The sequence below is a fragment of the Xenopus laevis genome, chromosome 2L (genome assembly GCF_017654675.1).
Source record: "Xenopus laevis strain J_2021 chromosome 2L, Xenopus_laevis_v10.1, whole genome shotgun sequence".
Taxonomy (NCBI): domain Eukaryota; kingdom Metazoa; phylum Chordata; class Amphibia; order Anura; family Pipidae; genus Xenopus; species Xenopus laevis.
In genome coordinates this window covers 92892390-92912009 of record NC_054373.1, presented here as the reverse complement: position 1 = coordinate 92912009, position 19620 = coordinate 92892390, and the positions used below count along the sequence as shown (strand labels likewise).

The 19620-nt window shown below is 37.2% G+C and overlaps 1 protein-coding gene across 6 annotated transcripts in view; it reads left to right on the top strand.

Annotated features, from left to right (window-relative positions):
- luzp1.L (leucine zipper protein 1 L homeolog) overlaps nucleotides 1-16962 on the top strand; it is a 60300-nt gene extending 43338 nt beyond the window's left edge. For all 6 annotated transcript variants that reach the window (XM_018246772.2, XM_018246769.2, XM_018246771.2 and 3 more), the window contains 3 exons: nucleotides 5293-8446; nucleotides 12318-12485; nucleotides 15856-16962. In XM_018246772.2, the coding sequence (XP_018102261.1) occupies nucleotides 5429-8446; nucleotides 12318-12458 (3159 nt within the window). In that variant the 5' untranslated portion in view covers nucleotides 5293-5428 and the 3' untranslated portion in view covers nucleotides 12459-12485; nucleotides 15856-16962. The remainder of the gene's footprint in view (nucleotides 1-5292; nucleotides 8447-12317; nucleotides 12486-15855) is intronic.
- The last annotated feature ends 2658 nt before the right edge of the window (nucleotides 16963-19620 follow it).

The window sequence follows — 19620 nt, the reverse complement described above, 5'->3', positions numbered from 1 at the left end:
ACTATAGAGGAAGAAGACCCTGCGGCTGCAGGGGGGCCCACGAGGTATAGGGACCCATGGGCCCTAATTCATATAAAATTTCAATAAATATTGGAGAAACAAGTCAACCCCAAAACATTTTGGGGGCCTGAAAAATAATTTGCTGTGGGGCCCAGTAATATCTAGTCACGCCACTGTTTCCAACATTGCCACCTGAACGCTCTGTGTTCCATCGCAATTGTATAAGACTATGACAAATTTACATAAACATAGAAAAGACTTGCAGTCTGTTATTATCCATATTACTTAATCCCCTGTCAGCAATTGTATCTTCATAATGGACCAGTTAGATCAATTTTTTTCGTTGGTATAGAATGGAAAAAAAACCACAAAGACAAATTAAACTTTTAAATTAGCTAAGTCTTTATTAAGAAATAACTTATGAAAACTCCACTTGTGATCCATCGTGCGCCCTTGATTTCTCCTCCCTCCCTGCCAGGGAGAAGAAATCAAGCGCTGCATGATAGATCGTTGCCATGCCGCCTTTTCTGAAGAGGAGCGCAAGCAGAGTTTCTGAGTTTTTTCGTTCTATACTAAAAATTGATGTTGCTGGTACTTTAACTGCAATTGCCTCTTTCATAAAGCACACGCCACACATTCGTAATAAAATGTTAAATCATGTAGTATAAGTAACTGCACTTTAGAATATCTTTCTAACAAACCAATTGTGCCTTTTAGAATGACGTTCTTCTGTTTTTTTACATTTGATTTATAAAACTTGGTACATACATGCCACCAGCTGAACAAGCAGATCATTGGTCGCACACACTGGTAGACAAACTGCATAATACTGGGACTGATCAATTCCATTGTAGAGCTTAATGTGTATGCTCTTGTTGCTGGCCCACAAAAGAATCAGGAAGACCATTTATTACTCATCTCCCCCAATGGTCATGTACACAAGCCAAAATGTTTACCAGACTATCTGAGCTGAATCTTTCTGGCCTAATTTTAGGTTGTCTGACCACATAGGTCCAATCAGCAATTCAACCAGGCGTACTCCGGATAAAATAGAGGAGTTTTATTGCAACAAGAGGGTTTCTCTTGTTCTTCATTTGTTTACTTCCTGAAGTTCTATCTCTCAAATGCCATGTTCCAATATCTTTATCTAACATGATTGAAACTGGCAATTAATTCATCTAACACCGTATCTCAGTCTATATTAACACAGAGATACAGATAAAAAAGGCTTCTTGTGCAAAAAGCACTTACCTCCTGCTTCATACCTCCCAACATTTTGGAAGTAAAAAGTGGGACAAAAAATTTTTTGCACATAGAACATTTTTTGACCACGGCCCTTTCTGTGGCCACATCCTCTAATTACCATGTTCATTTTACAAAATTTGGCAGGTTATGAAAGTTTGAAAATATTTCTCCTTATCTAAACTTTTTTTTGTGTCTCAAAATTGTTACAAAGTATCTTATTTGCACCTCCTCTGTGCTCTCTGCTAAAAGCCAATTAAGTGAGAAACTTTGTTTCTTTTTTTGGCTGTTCAGTGCAGAGAAAATAGGGACGTTCCAGTACAAATGAGGGACTACAGGTTGAGCTGTCAAAAGAGGGACTGTCCCTGTGAAAAAGGGACAGTTGGGAGGTATGCTGCTTATTATCAAAATGTATAAAACAATACATTGTAAGTAATCCTTAAATGTTGGATACCATTTTTGTGTGTGTATATTAGCACAAGGTATTAAATAATGGTCTTATTTTTATACAATGGCTTGTCTATAAATATCCATTGATTAGCACATGTTGCATCACAGTATTGGAAAACACATGATACAAAACACACATTTTATTGAAGTCAAGATGTGATAGACTGATGTTTGCTCAAGTCGTCATTTGTTGGTTAAGTAGGGTTTTTTTTTTCTTTGCTCACAAAATAACAAAAATAGAGTAAAATTCAGCTTGGAGAGTCGTAGCTGGCAAATAGAAAAAAAACAGTACAGATGTTTTCTCGTTTTGTCTTAGAACATAGAAATTCAGTTTGCTAGATACAGATCAGTGTTATAAACCCACACAAGCTTTGAAGTTCATATGCAATCTTGCCAAGGAAAGTTTTTGCTAAAACTAAAGACAGTGTTTGTTTTTCATGTTTGAAATTGATCAGATTCAGTCTTGATCAATATCTTTAGCTAGTGTAGGCTAGAATGCTCGGTACAGGATTCGGCTCGGGATTCGGCCTATTGCAGCAGGATTCAGATTCAGCCGAATCCTTCTGCCCGGCCAAACCGAATTCGAATCCTAATTTGCATATGCAAATTAGGGGTGGGGAGGGAAATTGCGGAACTTTTTGTCAGAAAACAAGGAAGTAAAAAATATTTTCCCCTTCCCACCCCTAATTTGCATACACAAATTAGGGTTCGGTTCGGTATTCGGCCAAATCTTTTGCGAAGGATTCGGGGGGTTAGGCCGAATCCAAAAAAGTGGATTCGGTGCATCCCTACTTATTATAGCTGCTAAAGTTTTTTGTGATGTTTAATATTGCATAATATAGGTGCATAGGGGGGATTTATGTGCAACAGAACCTGCGGTCTGGGCCCCCCATGCCCCTCCCCCTTGGCAGGGTCTGCTGCCTCTGTAGTTACGCCACTGTGAGTGAAGTTTTTTTTTTGTATAGTCCTGAGGTAAAAACTTAAATTCCTTGCTGGATTTTTTTTTGAGATGTAAATGGTGAAATTTTGTAAGGTATTGGATGTAAAAAAAAAAAAATGAAAATTCATACACATGTGATTGAAGTCAACAAACTTCTACATTGGAATTAATTGCAGTGTTATTACTGTGAGTTTAATTTTGCCTGAGGTGAGTTTTAGGAAGTGAGAAGACATCCAAGAGTATATACAGTAGCAGAGTGATAGACGGACACATTAGATATGACAAAGGAGAAAAAACTCTGAGAACATGGCAACACCAAGAATTTAATGTCATCCGTATACATGGTACTGGAAGCTCAAAGAACTGATCCGTTTGCTAAGAGTTGGAGTAAATCATGGAAAGCGTAGAAGTTCAAGGACAAAGCCTTGATGGTAAATCCAAATGCAGCCAGATACTTCGATAGGGAATAGCACCAATATTTATTAAGGTGGGAGAAAGATTCGGGCACTGTTATTTTACTGTATGGTAGATGCCTCTTTCAAGCCAAGAATTGACATTGACAAATTGGCTTATGTCTCTGACACCTATTAGAGCAGCATAGTCTGTTAAAGCAAACACATCAGAGCCCTTAGGTGTCCCTGTCAATGGTCAGTAAGGTTATTATCAGGCAAACTACCAATCAATATTGTTGCTTGAATAGCCATCTTAAGCGCTTTGCTGCACCAAAGGAATGCTACCTTCTTTTGTTCATTTTAGGGCAATCGTACACAGGCTTTTTAATGCATTTAACTGGTGTTTGAGGTGTAGGTTTGAAACTGTTATTTACTGCATCTAGATTACTTAACAGTTTATTTGTCCAAAAGTGCCTTCCAAGCTTAATGTTATAAAGCTGGCAACATTTTATTTTCATGTATTAGAAATAAATAAATGTAATTAATTGTCCTTAGTAATTCGTGGTTTAGTGTTCCTCTTAAGTTAACAAACACTTGAAAAAAGATAGTTATTCGAGACCAAAGGTTTACATCCTTGCTGCTCATACTGTGAGGCTGGTCTCCTAAGAAAATCCTAAATCAGTGAATGATTGTGATGGGCAATAATGTGACATTTGGGGGGAAGGGGAATGTTTACTTACTTTTCTAGTTATTACTGGAAGCTCAGCTTGAAAAGCAGTTAGAATTAGGTTTATAGTGACCTTGTATTTGCTGCCCTAGATTTTGGAACGAGAGAGACGTAAAAATCTGTAAATGATTTATGGTGAACTAAACCTTTTTAGTTTCTTAACCAATAAGGATTCAGATGCGTTTCCATGCTGTTTAGGATGGGCCTTCATGGTCTTTAATTATGTAAAATTTCTTCTAAACTATGAAATATCTCAAGAACAATAAGCTTTTGGAAGAGATTCATTAAACATATATTACAGTTATTTTAATGTTACAGTTATGAAAAGGCATAATGCTATTGGACATATTTACTTGTACTTGATGTAACATGCAGGCCCGGATTTGTGGAAATGCCCGGGCCTAGGGCAGCTGGACTTTAGGGGTCAGCATGCTGCCCAACCACACCCACATTGATTCAGAAACACTGGGGATGCACAGGAGATACAATAGTTTTTCTTTATTTCGTGTGCACCAATCCCTATTGCTCTGGTCCCGATGATGAAAATGTGAGTGAATAAATGGAGGGGAAAGGGGCGAAGAATGGCAGCAGACCTAGGGGTGCCCGCTATGTAAATCCGGCCCTGATAACATGTGAAATTAAAAATTACAAATCCTTGAATAGTATAAAAATATGGGAAGGGGAGTCGTGTTTTGATCATAGTATTCGTGATATAGATCTTGATTCAAATGTAAGGGAATATGCTGCATATGTGTGCACTCACACATATATAGTAATTGGGTATTTTTTGGATGCACTAAATCTTAATTTTTTGGCTAAATGCTGAATCCTTCACAAAATGATTTGGCCAAATACAAAGCTGAATCCAAATCCAAATGTGCATATTTATATTTGAGTTAACACTCAAACGTGTTCTCTTTACATAGGGTATGGGATCCAGTTATCCAGAAAGCCATCTTCCACAGCTCTTATTTTTTTACCCATAGTTAATAAAAACCAGTACCTTTTACATGATTATGACAATGTTAGGGCACATCTATTTGTGTCACACTTTTTTCCCCTTATATTTAAATATTTTATTCACCTGGTCTGCTGTGAGTCTGCGGGGAAATAATATTATTTGCCATCAGTGGAAGTGTATTTCAGGGCTGATTTTAAGGTAGGGCTGTGTGGGTATTTGTGCAGGGTTCACAGCATTGTATTACATTACAACTCCCAGCACCTCAACACACAGCTGTTGGTGGATGTAGTAATAAATACTTAAACCAACCAATGACAATACCTATTCACATAGTTCTTTCCTGCTGAAGATCAAGACTTTATGCATTGCCCAGGGTCCCTTTTCTTTTCTTTTAGCCTTTGAAATGGGAAATGGGCACAAAGGTCGCTCAATTTGATTTTGCCATTTTATTGCTAACATTTTACTGATGAATTAAGTAACTGAAAAAATGTACACCATATGCAGCATTTTAACTGTATAGAAAAATACTATGAAGTTTTAAATGCTCATGGTAATCTTCATTTTGTTTCTCTTTTTTAAGGTTAAAATGGTGACTGGATGTCCGCCATGGTGTGCTTATCAAGAAGAGAAAGGATAATAATTGACTTGCCAAGGAACTCCTATTAGAAAAAAAATAAAGTAAGGGCTCTTGTGAGAGCCATCAATTTGCTGTAGCCATGGAACACACAAGCCGACATCTTCGATTTAAGTTACAAAGTCTAACCCGCCGCCTAGATGATCTGGAAGAAGCTACAAGAAATCTACAGAAAGCAGAAGACGAAGTTCTGGAACTTCAGGAAAAAATTGTCCAAGTAGAAGGGAACAACTCTAGCATGTTGACAGATGTTGAAGCTTTGAGAAAGAGAGTTGTTAAAATTGAAGGTAAAGATGAAGAGGCTAGAAAAACAGAGGACTTGTGCAGGCTTGTCAGGGAAAAACTAGAAAATCAAGAGAATATTACCCGAGAACTTAGATCAGAAATCGAAATTCTCCGAAAAAAGATGACAGAACTGGAGAAGCTAGAAGAAGCTTTTAGCAAGAGCAAAAGTGACTGCACCCAACTGTGTCTTAGTTTAAATGAAGAAAAAAATATGTCTAGGAAATTAACTTCTGAACTTGAAACACTTAGGGCCAGAATCAAAGAACTGGAATCTTCTGAAAGCAAACTGGATAAAGCTGAAGATTTTTTGACTAGCGAACTTGAAAAAATTAGGTCTTTGGCTGTTGGATTTACTAATGAAAGAAAATATTTTCTGGAGAAGGAAAAGCAGAATGAAAAAATAATTCTGGAGCTTAAACAGCAGTTAGAGTCAAGAGGTGAAGAAAAAAATGGAGACCAGACCAGAAATGAATCAAATGTTTTGGAGCGGTCACCTGATCAGTTTGTGGAACACAATAAAATAAGGATTGAAGACAACCTGATATCTAAATTGTCTCAAGGAGTTGGTTTTGACTACATTAAATCAGAGAATCAAACAACTAGCGAAAATGAGAGGAATAAACGACAAGAAGACAATAAAATAAAAGATTTGTGTCAAGAAATTGAGAAACTCAAAAGTCAGATAAAACGATTTGAAGGAATTGAGGAAGAGCTCAAACAGTTGAAAGAGAAAAATGGAAAATTGCAAGAAACCTTCATCAGTGAACAGAATAAAGCCAGACATTTTGATGATGAGCTACAGGCACTAAAAAGACAGGGTAGTCTGCACCATGAAGTAGGAAATGGGGTTATCAGTAGTGATGAAATAAGTTTACACAGTAAATCGAAAAATGAAAGATCTAACAAGTCAAAAGGAGTAACACCTGAAACTCCTGTATCAAAATATAATCAGAGAGAGTTGTCTCCAAAACAACTGAGAAAAGAGAGGCACCGTGACATGGATGTAGATATTTATTCTAAGAGACATTTATCAAGCACAAACAGCAAGAGACCTTTAAAACCTGCTTTATCTGACATGACTATAACCCATTCAAGGAAATCTGAAGAAAGACTTTCTTCCAGTGTATTAGCTGCTAAAGATATTGGAGCGCTACATGACACAAAGAAGGCTAAAGATCAGCCATCTGTATTAAGTCGGTATCCACCAGCTGCCCAAGAATGTAACACCCAAAAAACATGGAAAGCATCAACAGGAAATAAAGACATATCCACAAAACAATTTGGGGAAGACTATTCTATTAAAGTTACTCCTATTGTTGACAACTCAAAGAAAGAAAGCACATCTGAAGAAGAGGAAGATTTAAATGAGACTCCAGACAAAGTCAATTCAAATCTTGACGAAGAGGTGCAGTTGGATGAAAATGTTTCATCTGCATTGCATTCTCAACCCGTTACCTCTGGGTTAGAGGTGACATCTCCAGATAAATATACTGCAAAGATGGTGGAAGTCCAAACTAAAACTCCTAATTCAGACACCACTGAAATAAAGGAGACCATATCTCAGGATAGACCTTCCAGATACTCTCGTCTTAAATCGAGAATGGATAGCATTACACATTCTTCCGATACTGCTCAATCCCCCAAGCCACTATCAAGTAAAGATGAAAAAGATTTACTTGGCAATCAGAATTTAAATTCAAATAGAGTGTCATATAACAGAGAAAGACAAAGACCTTTATCATCTTTAAAGCCACAAATTCCTGAAAAACCTCATATTTCAGAATCTACTGAAAAGAAAGAATGGGACAAAAGAAATGTAACTTCAAGAATTCAGAACAGAAGACAGTCAAATCCTAAAGAAAAGACACCCATATTAGAACACAGGATTTCCCAATTTGATTTGGACAGCCATCCGCAACAAAGAGATTCAATATCGGAAATATCCAGGAGAACATCTTCTGATATTTCAGAAAACATTGATAAACATACCCGCATAGAAATAAGGGCAAGATCATATAGCCCAAGAGAAGCTTTGCAATCCACCGTGATTATTAAGCCAGTTATTGTTGAAAAAGACACAAAAGAAAGTATGGGTGAATACAGAGCAAGATCCAGTGCGGAACATAGTAGATCACCAGTTAATACAACAACAACAAATAAAGTGACAAGTAGTATAACATTTTTTCCAACCGAATCACCTTCCTCTAGGTCGAACACAGATGAGATCATAAAACAAAGGCATACTTCTACTAGTAATATTCGGCTATCTGCCAATGACCAACCTTTGTCAAACAACATAAGTATTCCATTTGAAATATCATTCAATAAACAAGACATGTTAAAATTGGTGGATACAAATAATGACCTGGATCGTAAAAAGAACAGCCACGCTTTTGACCCTGGCAATCTTAAAGAACAAATGAAAAACAACAATAATAGTGTTGGCCTAGAAAGTGCTTTGATGAAAAGTCATGAAATTGAAGGCAATCATTTGGATAATAAAAGTGTAAAGGTTAGAAGTTCTTATGGGCGCAATTTGTTTGGATCCACTGAAGAACTAGATATTCTGTCTAATCACAAAGATGTGTCGGTGGATACCAAGCATAGGCGGAGATCTGCATTTGAGGATGAGAGACCTGGGAAACTTCGTGCACGGGAAATTTATTCAAAGAACAGAAATTCTTTTGAAAATAGTTCAAGTACAGTCAATGACATTGTTTCCAAAAGGAGCTTATCTGCAATGGAGAATACAACAAGAAGACATCCAGTTAATGAATCTTCTGGACTTAATTCCTGGAATCGCCTAAGCACAGAGGTAAGAATTAGCTATTTTCTTGGTGCTTTTATTGATTGTGTTTATTTTTTTTAACATATTATACTCTTAAATAATCATTTTAGGATAAAATACATTTGTCATAAGCATATATAAAGAAATACTATACAAGTACATGCAAAAATCAAGTAACCTGCAAAATTAACATAGATATCCTAAACTTTTGGCCTTGTCTACTTACCTTAGTATGCTGATTGGCTTTTATTTTCCTGTAAGTGTGGTTCCTTTTTTGTACGTGTGAGCTAAAGGGCAGATCTATCTAAGTGTGAATTAAGAGCTCACCACAGAAAAACTCGCCTAAATTAATTTTTAAAAGCGGTTATTGATAAATACCCTTCTAAAAATCTTAAAGGAATGAACAGAAAGTGGGTAAACTATGCTATGATGAGCTGTAATCTCACATTTTAATACATCTGCCCATTAGAATAAGAGCTCCAAAGCTTCAAAATATGGCAATGACATTTCCCATATTGTCTTACGTGTGGTGATTGCTTTTTCTCTGTAATGAGACAATAGCATGTATTTAATGTTAATGAAGGTACCAAAAATCTATGTAGCTAGAATATCTTTTTTTACTTCATTTGTTTCACTTATAGCATTAAAGCATTAATGTAGCAGTGCTATTTTATATAGTCAGGGGGGCTCATATATAAACACTGGGCAAATCTGCACCCAGGCAGTTACCCATATCAACCAATCAAAGGTTTGCTTTTATTGCTTAACATGCAGGTGAAGATAAGGCAAATACTCTTACTGTGTGTACACTGTGTATTATGAGATTATATTATAAATGAAAGAATGTTTGGTAAACCTGAGCTTTATGCTTAAACTATAGAGCCCTATAAATGCTAATTAAAGACATTGTACACAAATAAGATATCTGCGTATTTGTGTTTAGTCTCCACAACTGTCTAATTTTACAAAAGTTAAATGATCAATAGCCTGTCAAGGAATCTGTGACCCCCCCTACACACACACAAAACAAGTGACTCCCAACAGTCAACATTCGTCATCATAATGTTCCTTTTGAAATGTGTGTATTCACAGAAACTGCACTCTTGTTATTTTAAGTAATTCCTTCCCCTGGATATTAAAGAAAAAAAATCTGAATCGTGGTTGGTAGATTAAAACAGTAGACCATAACATAGCCAGAAACTGGCAGTTTGTTAATGCAGTAACTTTTAGCAACCAATCCGCAATTAGGTTTAATTAGTCTTCTGCAAGTAGAATATTGAATCAGTTTTGCCCAGTTTTAGTAAATGAGCTTGAATATATGTATTTCCATATTGCTCAGTAAACCTCAGACCTTATGATATATCAAGGAAAAAAATAGGCGTATCCTAATTTGAAATTAAAGGGATACTGTCATGGGAAAAAATTTTTTTCCCAAAATGAATCAGTTAATAGTGCTGCTCCAGCAGAATTCTGCACTGAAATCCATTTCTCAAAAGAGCAAACAGATTTTTTTTATATTCAATTTTGAAATCTGACATGGGGCTAGACATTTTGTCAATTTCCCAGCTGCCCCATGTCATGTGACTTGTGCCTGCACTTTAGGAGAGAAATGCTTTCTGGCAGGCTGCTGTTTTTCCTTCTCAATGTAACTGAATGTGTCCCAGTGGGACATGGGTTTTTACTATTGAGTGCTGTTCTTAGATCTACCAGGCAGCTGTTATCTTGTGTAAAGGTGGCCATACACGGGCCGATAAAAGCTGCCGACAGACCGTGTCGGCAGCTTATTGGCCCGTGTATGGGGCCCCGCGACGGGCTTCACCAATCGAGATCTGGCCGAAAGTCGGCCAGATCTCGATCGGATGGGACAGAAAATCCCGTCGGATCGCGGCCGCATCTATTCGTTGATGCGGTCCCGCGATCCGACCGCCCGTTTGGGCATCGTTAGGATCCGATCGTTGGGCCCTAGGGCCCACGATCGGATCAGCCCGATATTGCCCACCTCAAGGTGGGCATATCGGAGGGAGATCCGCTCGTTTGGCGACATCGCCAAACGAGCGGATCTCTCCATGTATGGCCACCTTTAGGGAGCTGCTATCTGGTTACCTTCCCATTGTTCTTTTATTTGGCTGCTGGGGGGGAAAAGGGAGGGGGTGATATCACTCCAACAGCAGTAAAGAGTGATTGAAGTTTATCAGAGCACAAGTCACATGACATGGGGCAGCTGGGAAATTGACAAAATGTCTAGCCCCATGTCAGATTTCAAAATTGAATATAAAAAAAATCTGTTTGCTCTTTTGAGAAATGGATTTCAGTGCAGAATTCTGCTTAAGCGGCACTATTAACTCATTCATTTTGAAAAAAAAATTTTTCCCATGACAGTTCCCCTTTAAGGTTTCTACACACAGGCTGGTTGTACTGTTTGGTATTTTCAACCAGATTGGCATGAAATTAATTCTTCCTATTAGCTTACTGGTTAATCTGATCAAAATATACTGTATTTAGTTTTTAGTTTTGGTCAGTTTGTATGGGTTAGCAATTGTGTGATGCCATTTGCCAGAAAGTCATTCTAGCTGCCCATGTACACAGGTCACAGGGTCTGGCATCTTATATTTTTTTATGTTAATGCCCCAGCAGCAGAACAACACAGCAGAACAACACAGCAGAAGCTCTGTTTATCAGCACATAATATTAGGATCCACTTGGAAACCTTAGCATCTGTGTATAGCACTAAAAGGACAATGGTTACTATGTTGTAAAGCACTCACTGCTGACCCCCATCACTAACCTTTCTTGTCTAATTGGTGCACCTTTTTGGTAAAAACATTTTCCTGCCCAGGTATCCTTCTTATACCCAGAGTCACTATTTTGGCATATTTCTGACTTGCTGCTCTCAACTCAATGCATCCTGTATACAGAGTCTAATAGGAGGAATGGGCAAATGTGCATGCGCATACTAGTTGTTTATTTGCCAAGATGGAATCTTTCCAGGTAAAAGCCAGGCACCTACCTGGGAAAGGGTTAGTGACTGAAGTGACCAGAGGGTGCCTAACAAAACTGTACCCTCTGTATTACAGACATTCCTTTAAACAAGGGCAATAATGGAAACTCAAAAATATGTACAGATTTATGGCTTGTAGTACTACCACTGCTCATCCAAAACTGACCAGCAGGGTACTGGGAGCCCTAGAATTTAAAATGGATATCCTATAAATAATAGGATAAGAAGCTATATAAGAACCTTGGTATAAAACACTTGCAGGAAAAAGTTTTTTTTTAAAGTAGAAGGAAAGGTTAAAACGAAGTAATCCTTATCAGAAAGGTCCACCTAAATATACCAGTAAACTGCTCTGAGTCCCCTGCCAAAAGAAACACTGCATTTCTTTCCTTCTATTGTGTACACATGGGCTTCTGTATCAGACTTCCTGCCTTCAGCTTAAACCTCATTGCCCCTTGCAAGAGCATGCTCAGTTTGCTCCTCTTCCCCCTCCCTTCTGTGCTGTAATCTGAGCCCAGAGCTATACGTGAGCAGGGAGAGACTTAGGCAGGAAGTGATGTCACACCCAGCTAATATAGCAGCTGCTATCCTGAACAAACAAAGAGCTTCTAGAGCTTTTTACTCCGGTATGGTAAAACATTCTACAGAATAAATATAGCATTCTAGCTTGCACTAATGCAGCTAATCTATTGGCAATAAAATGCCTCCGTAGCTTTCCTTCTCCTTTAGATCAAACAGAGCTAATAGTGCAAGGAATTTTTCTCCCCCTTTTCAAAGTGTAATCAATTCGACCCATAGTGTTAAAGCAAATGGACCATTTTTATTTTCAGGTGTTACTAACCCTTTAAGAAAAATATGGATGTAATGACATTGTTCTCTCCCTTTTCCTATCTCTCCTTTTAGTCTCAGAGTGAGTACAGTTATAGCTCTAGGAGAAAAGCGAACAATCATGAAAAACTGACAAAAGTCGACTCTTCCGGGAATAAATCTCAGCATCATCAGACAAGCATGGTGGAAGAGCGGATACGGCGGTTAGAGCAATAGCCTATAGGGAAATACAGGAATAAGAAGGTGAGCTTTTGCAGTTTTGATCATAAATGGTATGTCACACTTGCATGAACGTGCATACATTGATACTTAATGGGATCCTGTCATCGGAAAACATGTTGTTTTCAAAACACATCAGTTAATAGTGCTACTCCAGCAGAATTCTGCACTGAAATCCATTTCTCAAAAGAGCAAACAGATTTTTTTATATTCAATTTTGAAATCTGACATGGGGCTAGAGATTTTGTAAATTTCCCAGCTGCCCCCAGTCATGTGACTTGTGCCTGCACTTTAGTAGAGAAATGCTTTCTGGCAGGCTGCTGTTTTTCCTTCTCAATGTAACTGAATGTGTCTCAGTGGGACATGGGTTTTTACTATTGAGTGTTGTTCTTAGATCTACCAGGCAGCTGTTATCTTGTGTTAGGGAGCTGTTATCTGGTTACCTTCCCATTGTTCTTTTGTTTGGCTGCTGGGGGGGGGGAGGGAGGGGGTGATATCACTCTAACTTGCAGTACAGCAGTAAAGAGTGATTGAAGTTTATCAGAGCACAAGTCACATGACTTGGGGCAGCTGGGAAATTGACAATATGTCTAGCCCCATGTCAGATTTCAAAATTGAATATAAAAAAATCGGTTTGGTCTTTTGAGAAATGGATTTCAGTGCAGAAGTCTGCTGGAGCAGCACTATTAACTGATTCATTTTTTTTTCCCATGACAGTATCCCTTTAAAGGGGAACTATCACAAAAATGTAATATAAGCTTCAGCATACTGAAATAAGAAGTTTTCTAAGTATAATCAATTACATTTTCTGTGCCGTTTCTGAAATAATCAAATTTATCTTCACTATTCCTCTCTCAGCATCTGTTTCTCTTCATATTCTCTTCATGCAGGAGTTGGGTGTGAGATAATCATTGACAGTTAAATCCAATATATCTTATAGGGAGGGCTCCTTTTGCCTAGAAGAGGGATTTTGGACATAAACTTGATTATTTCAGAAACAGTAAATCATTTTTAATTGATTGTATTTTGAAAGTTTCTTTCAGTATGATGAAGTTTATATTAAATTTTCATTTTTGCAATAATTCCCCTTTAAATCAATATATTTAAACTTTTCTCTGCAATAACAGTAAGTGCTAACTGTTAAAACTACCATTCATGGAATAATCTTTATTATGCCCATGTGTAAACTCTTCAGCACCACCTTGTGTTACTGTTTTCCCAGTCATTAGTGTCCGCAATCACCTTATAAAAGCTGTTCTGGACTTCCTATTCCTATTGTGTTTTGCAGTAGAGGGCGCTGCTATCTTAGGATCCATGTAGGATTTAGTACTGAGCAGACTCCTTGGTGAAGGTGTAGAGTGGAGGGGAACTTGGCAACTAAAAGTGAAATTGTTACAGAGAATAGCTGAAGTTTCTCCCCAGTTTGACAGGACTATTGGATTTGAATTTTGCATGTTGTGGGTAATTTAGAGTCTTTGTGTTTGTCCATGCATGTGCAACTTTTCCTTTAAGGACAGGGAGATAATCTTGCATTCGTAAAAATTTTACTCTCTAAGTTCCAATTGTAATCTACTGCACATGCACTCTGCCCAGTGTAGCCACAAGGGATTCCTGGGATAAGAGGCAAGATTGCATTATGGAGCACAATAGAATAATATTCTGTACCGGACTGAGTTTCCTTCTTGAATTGGTATTTACAGTTACAGTTCGTTGTGTGCACTGGCCAAATTTGTGTGTGAGCACACAAGCGCACACCTTAGAGGGAACAATGCTTCCCAGTAAGTACCAGCACTATTTGGAAAGTGAACCCATATTTAATAAGCAGGAACTGGGCTGTGAAAAATTGGCAGTGAAGGCAGAAAATGGAAACAACAGCCTACAGCAATTGTAGCGCAATGCAGTATAAATCACTTGAAAAACAACTTCACAATACAGTTAAAAACCCCCTCTTATTTTGCAATATTGTTGTGTTTGGGAGCTCCCCTGCAGTGTCCTCTGTATTTTAAAAGTATGCAACGCTGAGGCCCTAGAGCAGAAGTTGTCTTTCAAGATGTGTTTTATATATAACTCTAGATGTGCATTGTCATTTAATAGTTAAAGGGGATCTAAAGGCAAAAAATATAAACTGACAGTTTTCTCTGAGTTTTATATGTACCCATTTCACAATATAAAACAAACGTTCTTTCTTATTATCTATTATTAAAGCACTTGGGTACAGACAGGCATAATAAATAGACATGCCTGCAGTATTCTTGGATGGGAACAGCAGGACACATAGAATATTTTATTTAGTTAGGATGTGCACAGAGCACAGTTTTCCCCAATGAACTCAATTTCAGTGCTTCACTCTAGGAAACTGTACTGATTTTTTAGTAAATTTATATAGCAAAATGGGTCCATATGATGTAAAAAAAACACAAGGTTATCATGTTTTGCATTTACATCACATTCAAATGTGACATTTTGACAAAGTATCTAGTGGATATCTAAAAAATATCGAAAAAAGTTGCATCATGAGGAAACCTTGGGCGATTTCATAAAAAGAATCGCCACGTGTAATTAGCACCAGCGATTTTTAATTTAAGCAAGGGCAGAGTGAGGGAAGGCATTCGGGGAGATTGGTCGCTGCAAAGTCGAGGTGATTAGTCGCCAGGCGACAAAATCTCCCCGAATCGCCCAGTGTGCCCTTACCCTTAAAGGGACCCATCACCCTGTCCAATTTCTAATTCAAATTTTATCATGTTAGTCAAGCAAAATTAACTTTAATTAGACTGTATAAATTATTTGAATCTTGTTTCCGTCTGTCTGGGAAGTCATAATTATAGCAAGCAGGCAGGAGCCATTTTGTGGACACTGTTATTAAGGCAAGCCTTGTATCATCTCAGAATCTTGTGCACCAGAATGGGGGATCTGATGTCCATCCTAATTCCCTGGCTACACAATTAAATGGTTAAGAGAACTAGGGGAATGCTTGGAGAGCAGTGACATCTAAGTGCTGAATGGAAAGTGAAAGTAATTGCCTGCCCCACCTCTATACCTAAGGCATAGAAGAGGGGCAGGCAATATTTGATTGACAGCTTAGATATTTAAATTAGTTTACAACAGCTATGAATGCTTTAATGAAAAAAAAAAAAGAGTTTGGATTTTATGTTTAATTTGAAAAGGACTTTTATTATACAGATTTTTATGTCTGGATGACAGGTCCACTTTAAATGGATGGGGTGGCACCTTCAAATTACATTATCTGCCTATAAAGGGGGTGTCTTATTAACAGATAATTTTGGATCATAAATGGGTAAACTAAAATTATGAATGTGTATTTTCTTGTGAAGAGTTTTCAGTCTTAAAAAACTGTCTAAAATGGTATATAAACCTTTGTTTCCTTGCTTTCTAGGGTTTTGAAACCACAGACCTCCAGAGATGCACACTCCATTAAAATCAGAAGAATGCTGCTCAATTGACTGTGTATCCCCACACGCTTCCTTCCAAGCATTGTATGGACTGTAATCATCTTGTATATTTTGTTAATGTATATTCCTTTGCTTAAGCAGCATATTTTCAAGAGATGCAACTGCATGATCTCTCAGGGTAACAAGAAAGGCACAGATATTATAACTGTATATATACATATATATATATATAAGTTCAGATAATGGCATTTGGGGCAAATCTATATATAGAGTTTTTTCATATGCAGAAGAAAAAATTGGTTTGCATGGCTACTGCTCTAAAACAATTCGGTACTAAAAGTACATTTTTCCCCTCTACCCCCTCTGTTATATTTTAAATCAATTTTAACTTATAAAGAATACTGGGGGCAGTTATTTGTGCAAATTCCCTGTACAGTGTAGGTTCTGTTTATTCATTCTGCGCATGCACCATTGTATAGATAAGAGATGTTTCTTACAGTTAATTATTGTATGTGTGTATATAGGTGCAAAAAAGTGAACTCATACAAGCATGTGATGAAAAACAATTTGTTTGCCTTTAACATTCACAAAATGTTGAAGATGGAACCTTATTGTGTACAGCAGCATTTTGTTTCTGCTTTCAACAAAAACCATCCCTCACTTTGATGTTTTAAACAGAAAATTCTATTTTAATGAAAATCAGAAATGTATACAAGACTACTGAATAAAATGTACCTGTTTTCTGTACCTTATATCAGAAAATATATTTTGCTATTACATAGACACTAAAAATGGCTGGGGATGATGGGAGTTGAATGAACCAAAGAAATTCCAGGAGGAAAGCATTTGAAAGCACTTATCATTCATTGTGTCACTTTTAATAATCAACAGTATATGAAGCTCTATAGTTTTGTCATCTAGTTCATAAACTGACAATTTAACCCTCCAGATGTTATTGAATAGCACTGGTGGGTTACAATTAAATAACATTTATAGAATCGCCTGTTGCCAAGGCCTGGCACTTAACACTTAGTTGTCACTATTTACATTGGAAAGTCATAATTTCTACCCTCTAAAAGTGCAGGGATAAAGAAAAGCGGACAGGGTAGGTAAATATGGCAATTTGTTGGACAAAACTGGGGCATAGCTGTAGTATGTAGGACCATGACTTAAAGGAGAAGGAAAGTCCTTCTTACTTGGGTGTGCCAAAAGTTATGCTCCCCCAAGTGATCACATTTACTTACCTGAAACACCGGGCCGGTGCTCTTGTCAGGAGAAAATTGCACCAGACCGGAGTTATTCCAACAAACACTACGGAGCAATCCTCTTCCTGCTTCTTCTTCCTTCAAATTTCCCGGGACAGACGCATGCACAGTAGAACGAAATAGCCAACTTTTTTGTTAAAGTTCGGCTTTTCGATCTACAGCCACGAGAAGAAAGAAGAAGACAATCACCCCATGGCACTCACTGGAAGAATCCCGGCCCAGTACAGTTTTCTCCTGATAGGAGCACCAGCCCGGGGTTTCAGGTAAGTAAATAGGATCACTTGGGGTGCCTAACTTTCGGCACCCTCAAGTATAACAAGACTTTCCTTCTCCTTTAAATTGTCCTGTTTTCCAGCTGTGAATGTTGGTTGGAAGGTATGCATGAGCATGTAGCATATCTGTCTGTAATACAACCTCCAAGATAATAGGGAGTGTACATATATACTGTATATATTACACAAAAGCCATGAATATCTTGTAAATTATATCCTTATAAATGGTGAGTTCTGATGTCATCAGTTATAAACGGTGAGTTCTGATGTCATTTCTGTCACATGACTCACTGGAACGTGTGTATTATAATAAAAAAGGACCCCCAGTTGCAAAATATAAGGATATTAGAAGTTACCTCGGAGTTCCATGACCTGTATAAAAACACTCTGCCTTCGGCCTCGTGTTTTTATAAGGTCATGAAACTCCTTGGTAACTTATAATATCCTTATATTTTACAAGAGGGGGTACTTTATTCACTATATAATTACATGCTGAGCATTAGAGATGGAATCTCATTGATATGTTTGTCAGTGTGCATTGTAATATTTAAGATATGTACAAAATTATGTTAAAAAAAAATAGGACCAAATATATACACACTCCTTCTATTTAACATAGTTTCTATGCACTGCTGGTTGGTGTTCTACACAAATATAGAAAATGTAAAAGTTTGGTGCTACTTTTTATTGGCTAACTGAATAAGTAACATGCAAGCTTTTGGAGCACACAGGCCCGTTCAGCAGTATTATGCCTGACGAAGGGGCCTGTGTGCTCCGAAAGCTTGCAATTGCTACTTATTCAGTTAGCCAATAAAAAGTAGCCAAACTTAACATTTTCCGCATTTTTTTCAATGGCTAACATGGTACTAAATCTTACACAGATATAGGGCAGACTGTCTATGGTCATCTCTAGGCAAGCAAACTGTCTTAACCAATTCTTAACATGCCTTTTTGGGGGATGGTGTTATTTAAAGGGAATCTATTAGTAGTAACTGTTATATAATACATTTAAACTAGTTTTACATGGGGGAGTTCTAATATAAAACATCTAAAAGTGCCAGCTTTTTTTCTATTTTATTGATCTAATTCATCCTTGCAAAGCTTGTTTTTTTTTCCATTGAATACAATTGATGTATTGTCACATGCGGAGTAGCCAGTACTTGCTTTATTTTTTGCCAGTCCTATTATAACTTCCTAACTTTTGTTTGTATTCTGCAGCTCCCAGCTTTGCTAAGAGCTGAGTATTCAACAGTTGCTGGATTCTGGGAATTGTAGTTCACACAGCTGGGGGTCACTAATTTGACATTCCTGCTTTAAAGTAGATTGACCTCTAAATACATGCACAAAGGGCACATTCTGTTCTTAAGCAATGGCAAGCAGAGATTATGATCATGAATGTCACAATGCTTGCTTGGCTTAACTGAGCAGTTATTTAACTAATCATCATGTGGCTTTGCTTTAGATACATAAAAAGCCATATTTCATGACTATTTTTCTCAAAATCAACAGTTGATCAGTAAAATGTTACTACAAACCCCCAATCAACTACTGTTTTTCATGTAGTTTCTCTTTAAATCTCAGCTGTGCTTGATTTGTGGGGGCTATCCTTTTAAAACACACATTTTTAAACCAGAGTATGAGTCGTGTATATGTTAGAACTGCTAAAAAATGTTATGCCAGTTAACTTTAATAAAGCCATTTTTTTCTTATAAACTGTATTTTCATTTTAATCTTTGCTTCCATGTATATTTCATATAACCTTAAGACTAGTGTAAGCAATTTTAGTTCTTTGGACATAGTAAATAAATTAGCAGGCTCTTACAAATTATTTTGATATAGAGATATATATATATATATATATATATATATATATATATATATATATATATATATATATATATATATATATATATATTGTTTTTTTTTTTTTATTGCTTTTGCTTTATGCTATGTAAACTGCTGCCTAATGGCTGATGTTTTACGAGTAGAAGGATTCTGGGAGTATAACACGTGTGCCCCGATTGGTTAATCTCTGCGTGATTTCATTGGTGCTGAGGGCATTTTGGAGAGAGCTGTGCCCTGGTTGGCTCATTTTTTGTGATCACTTGAACCTTTTTGCAAACTGTGCTCTAAATGGGTAACTTAGAGAGTTTTACTTCAAATAAATCCTGTATGTGTTAAGTCATCTAAATATGTCTGTGCATTTTATGTT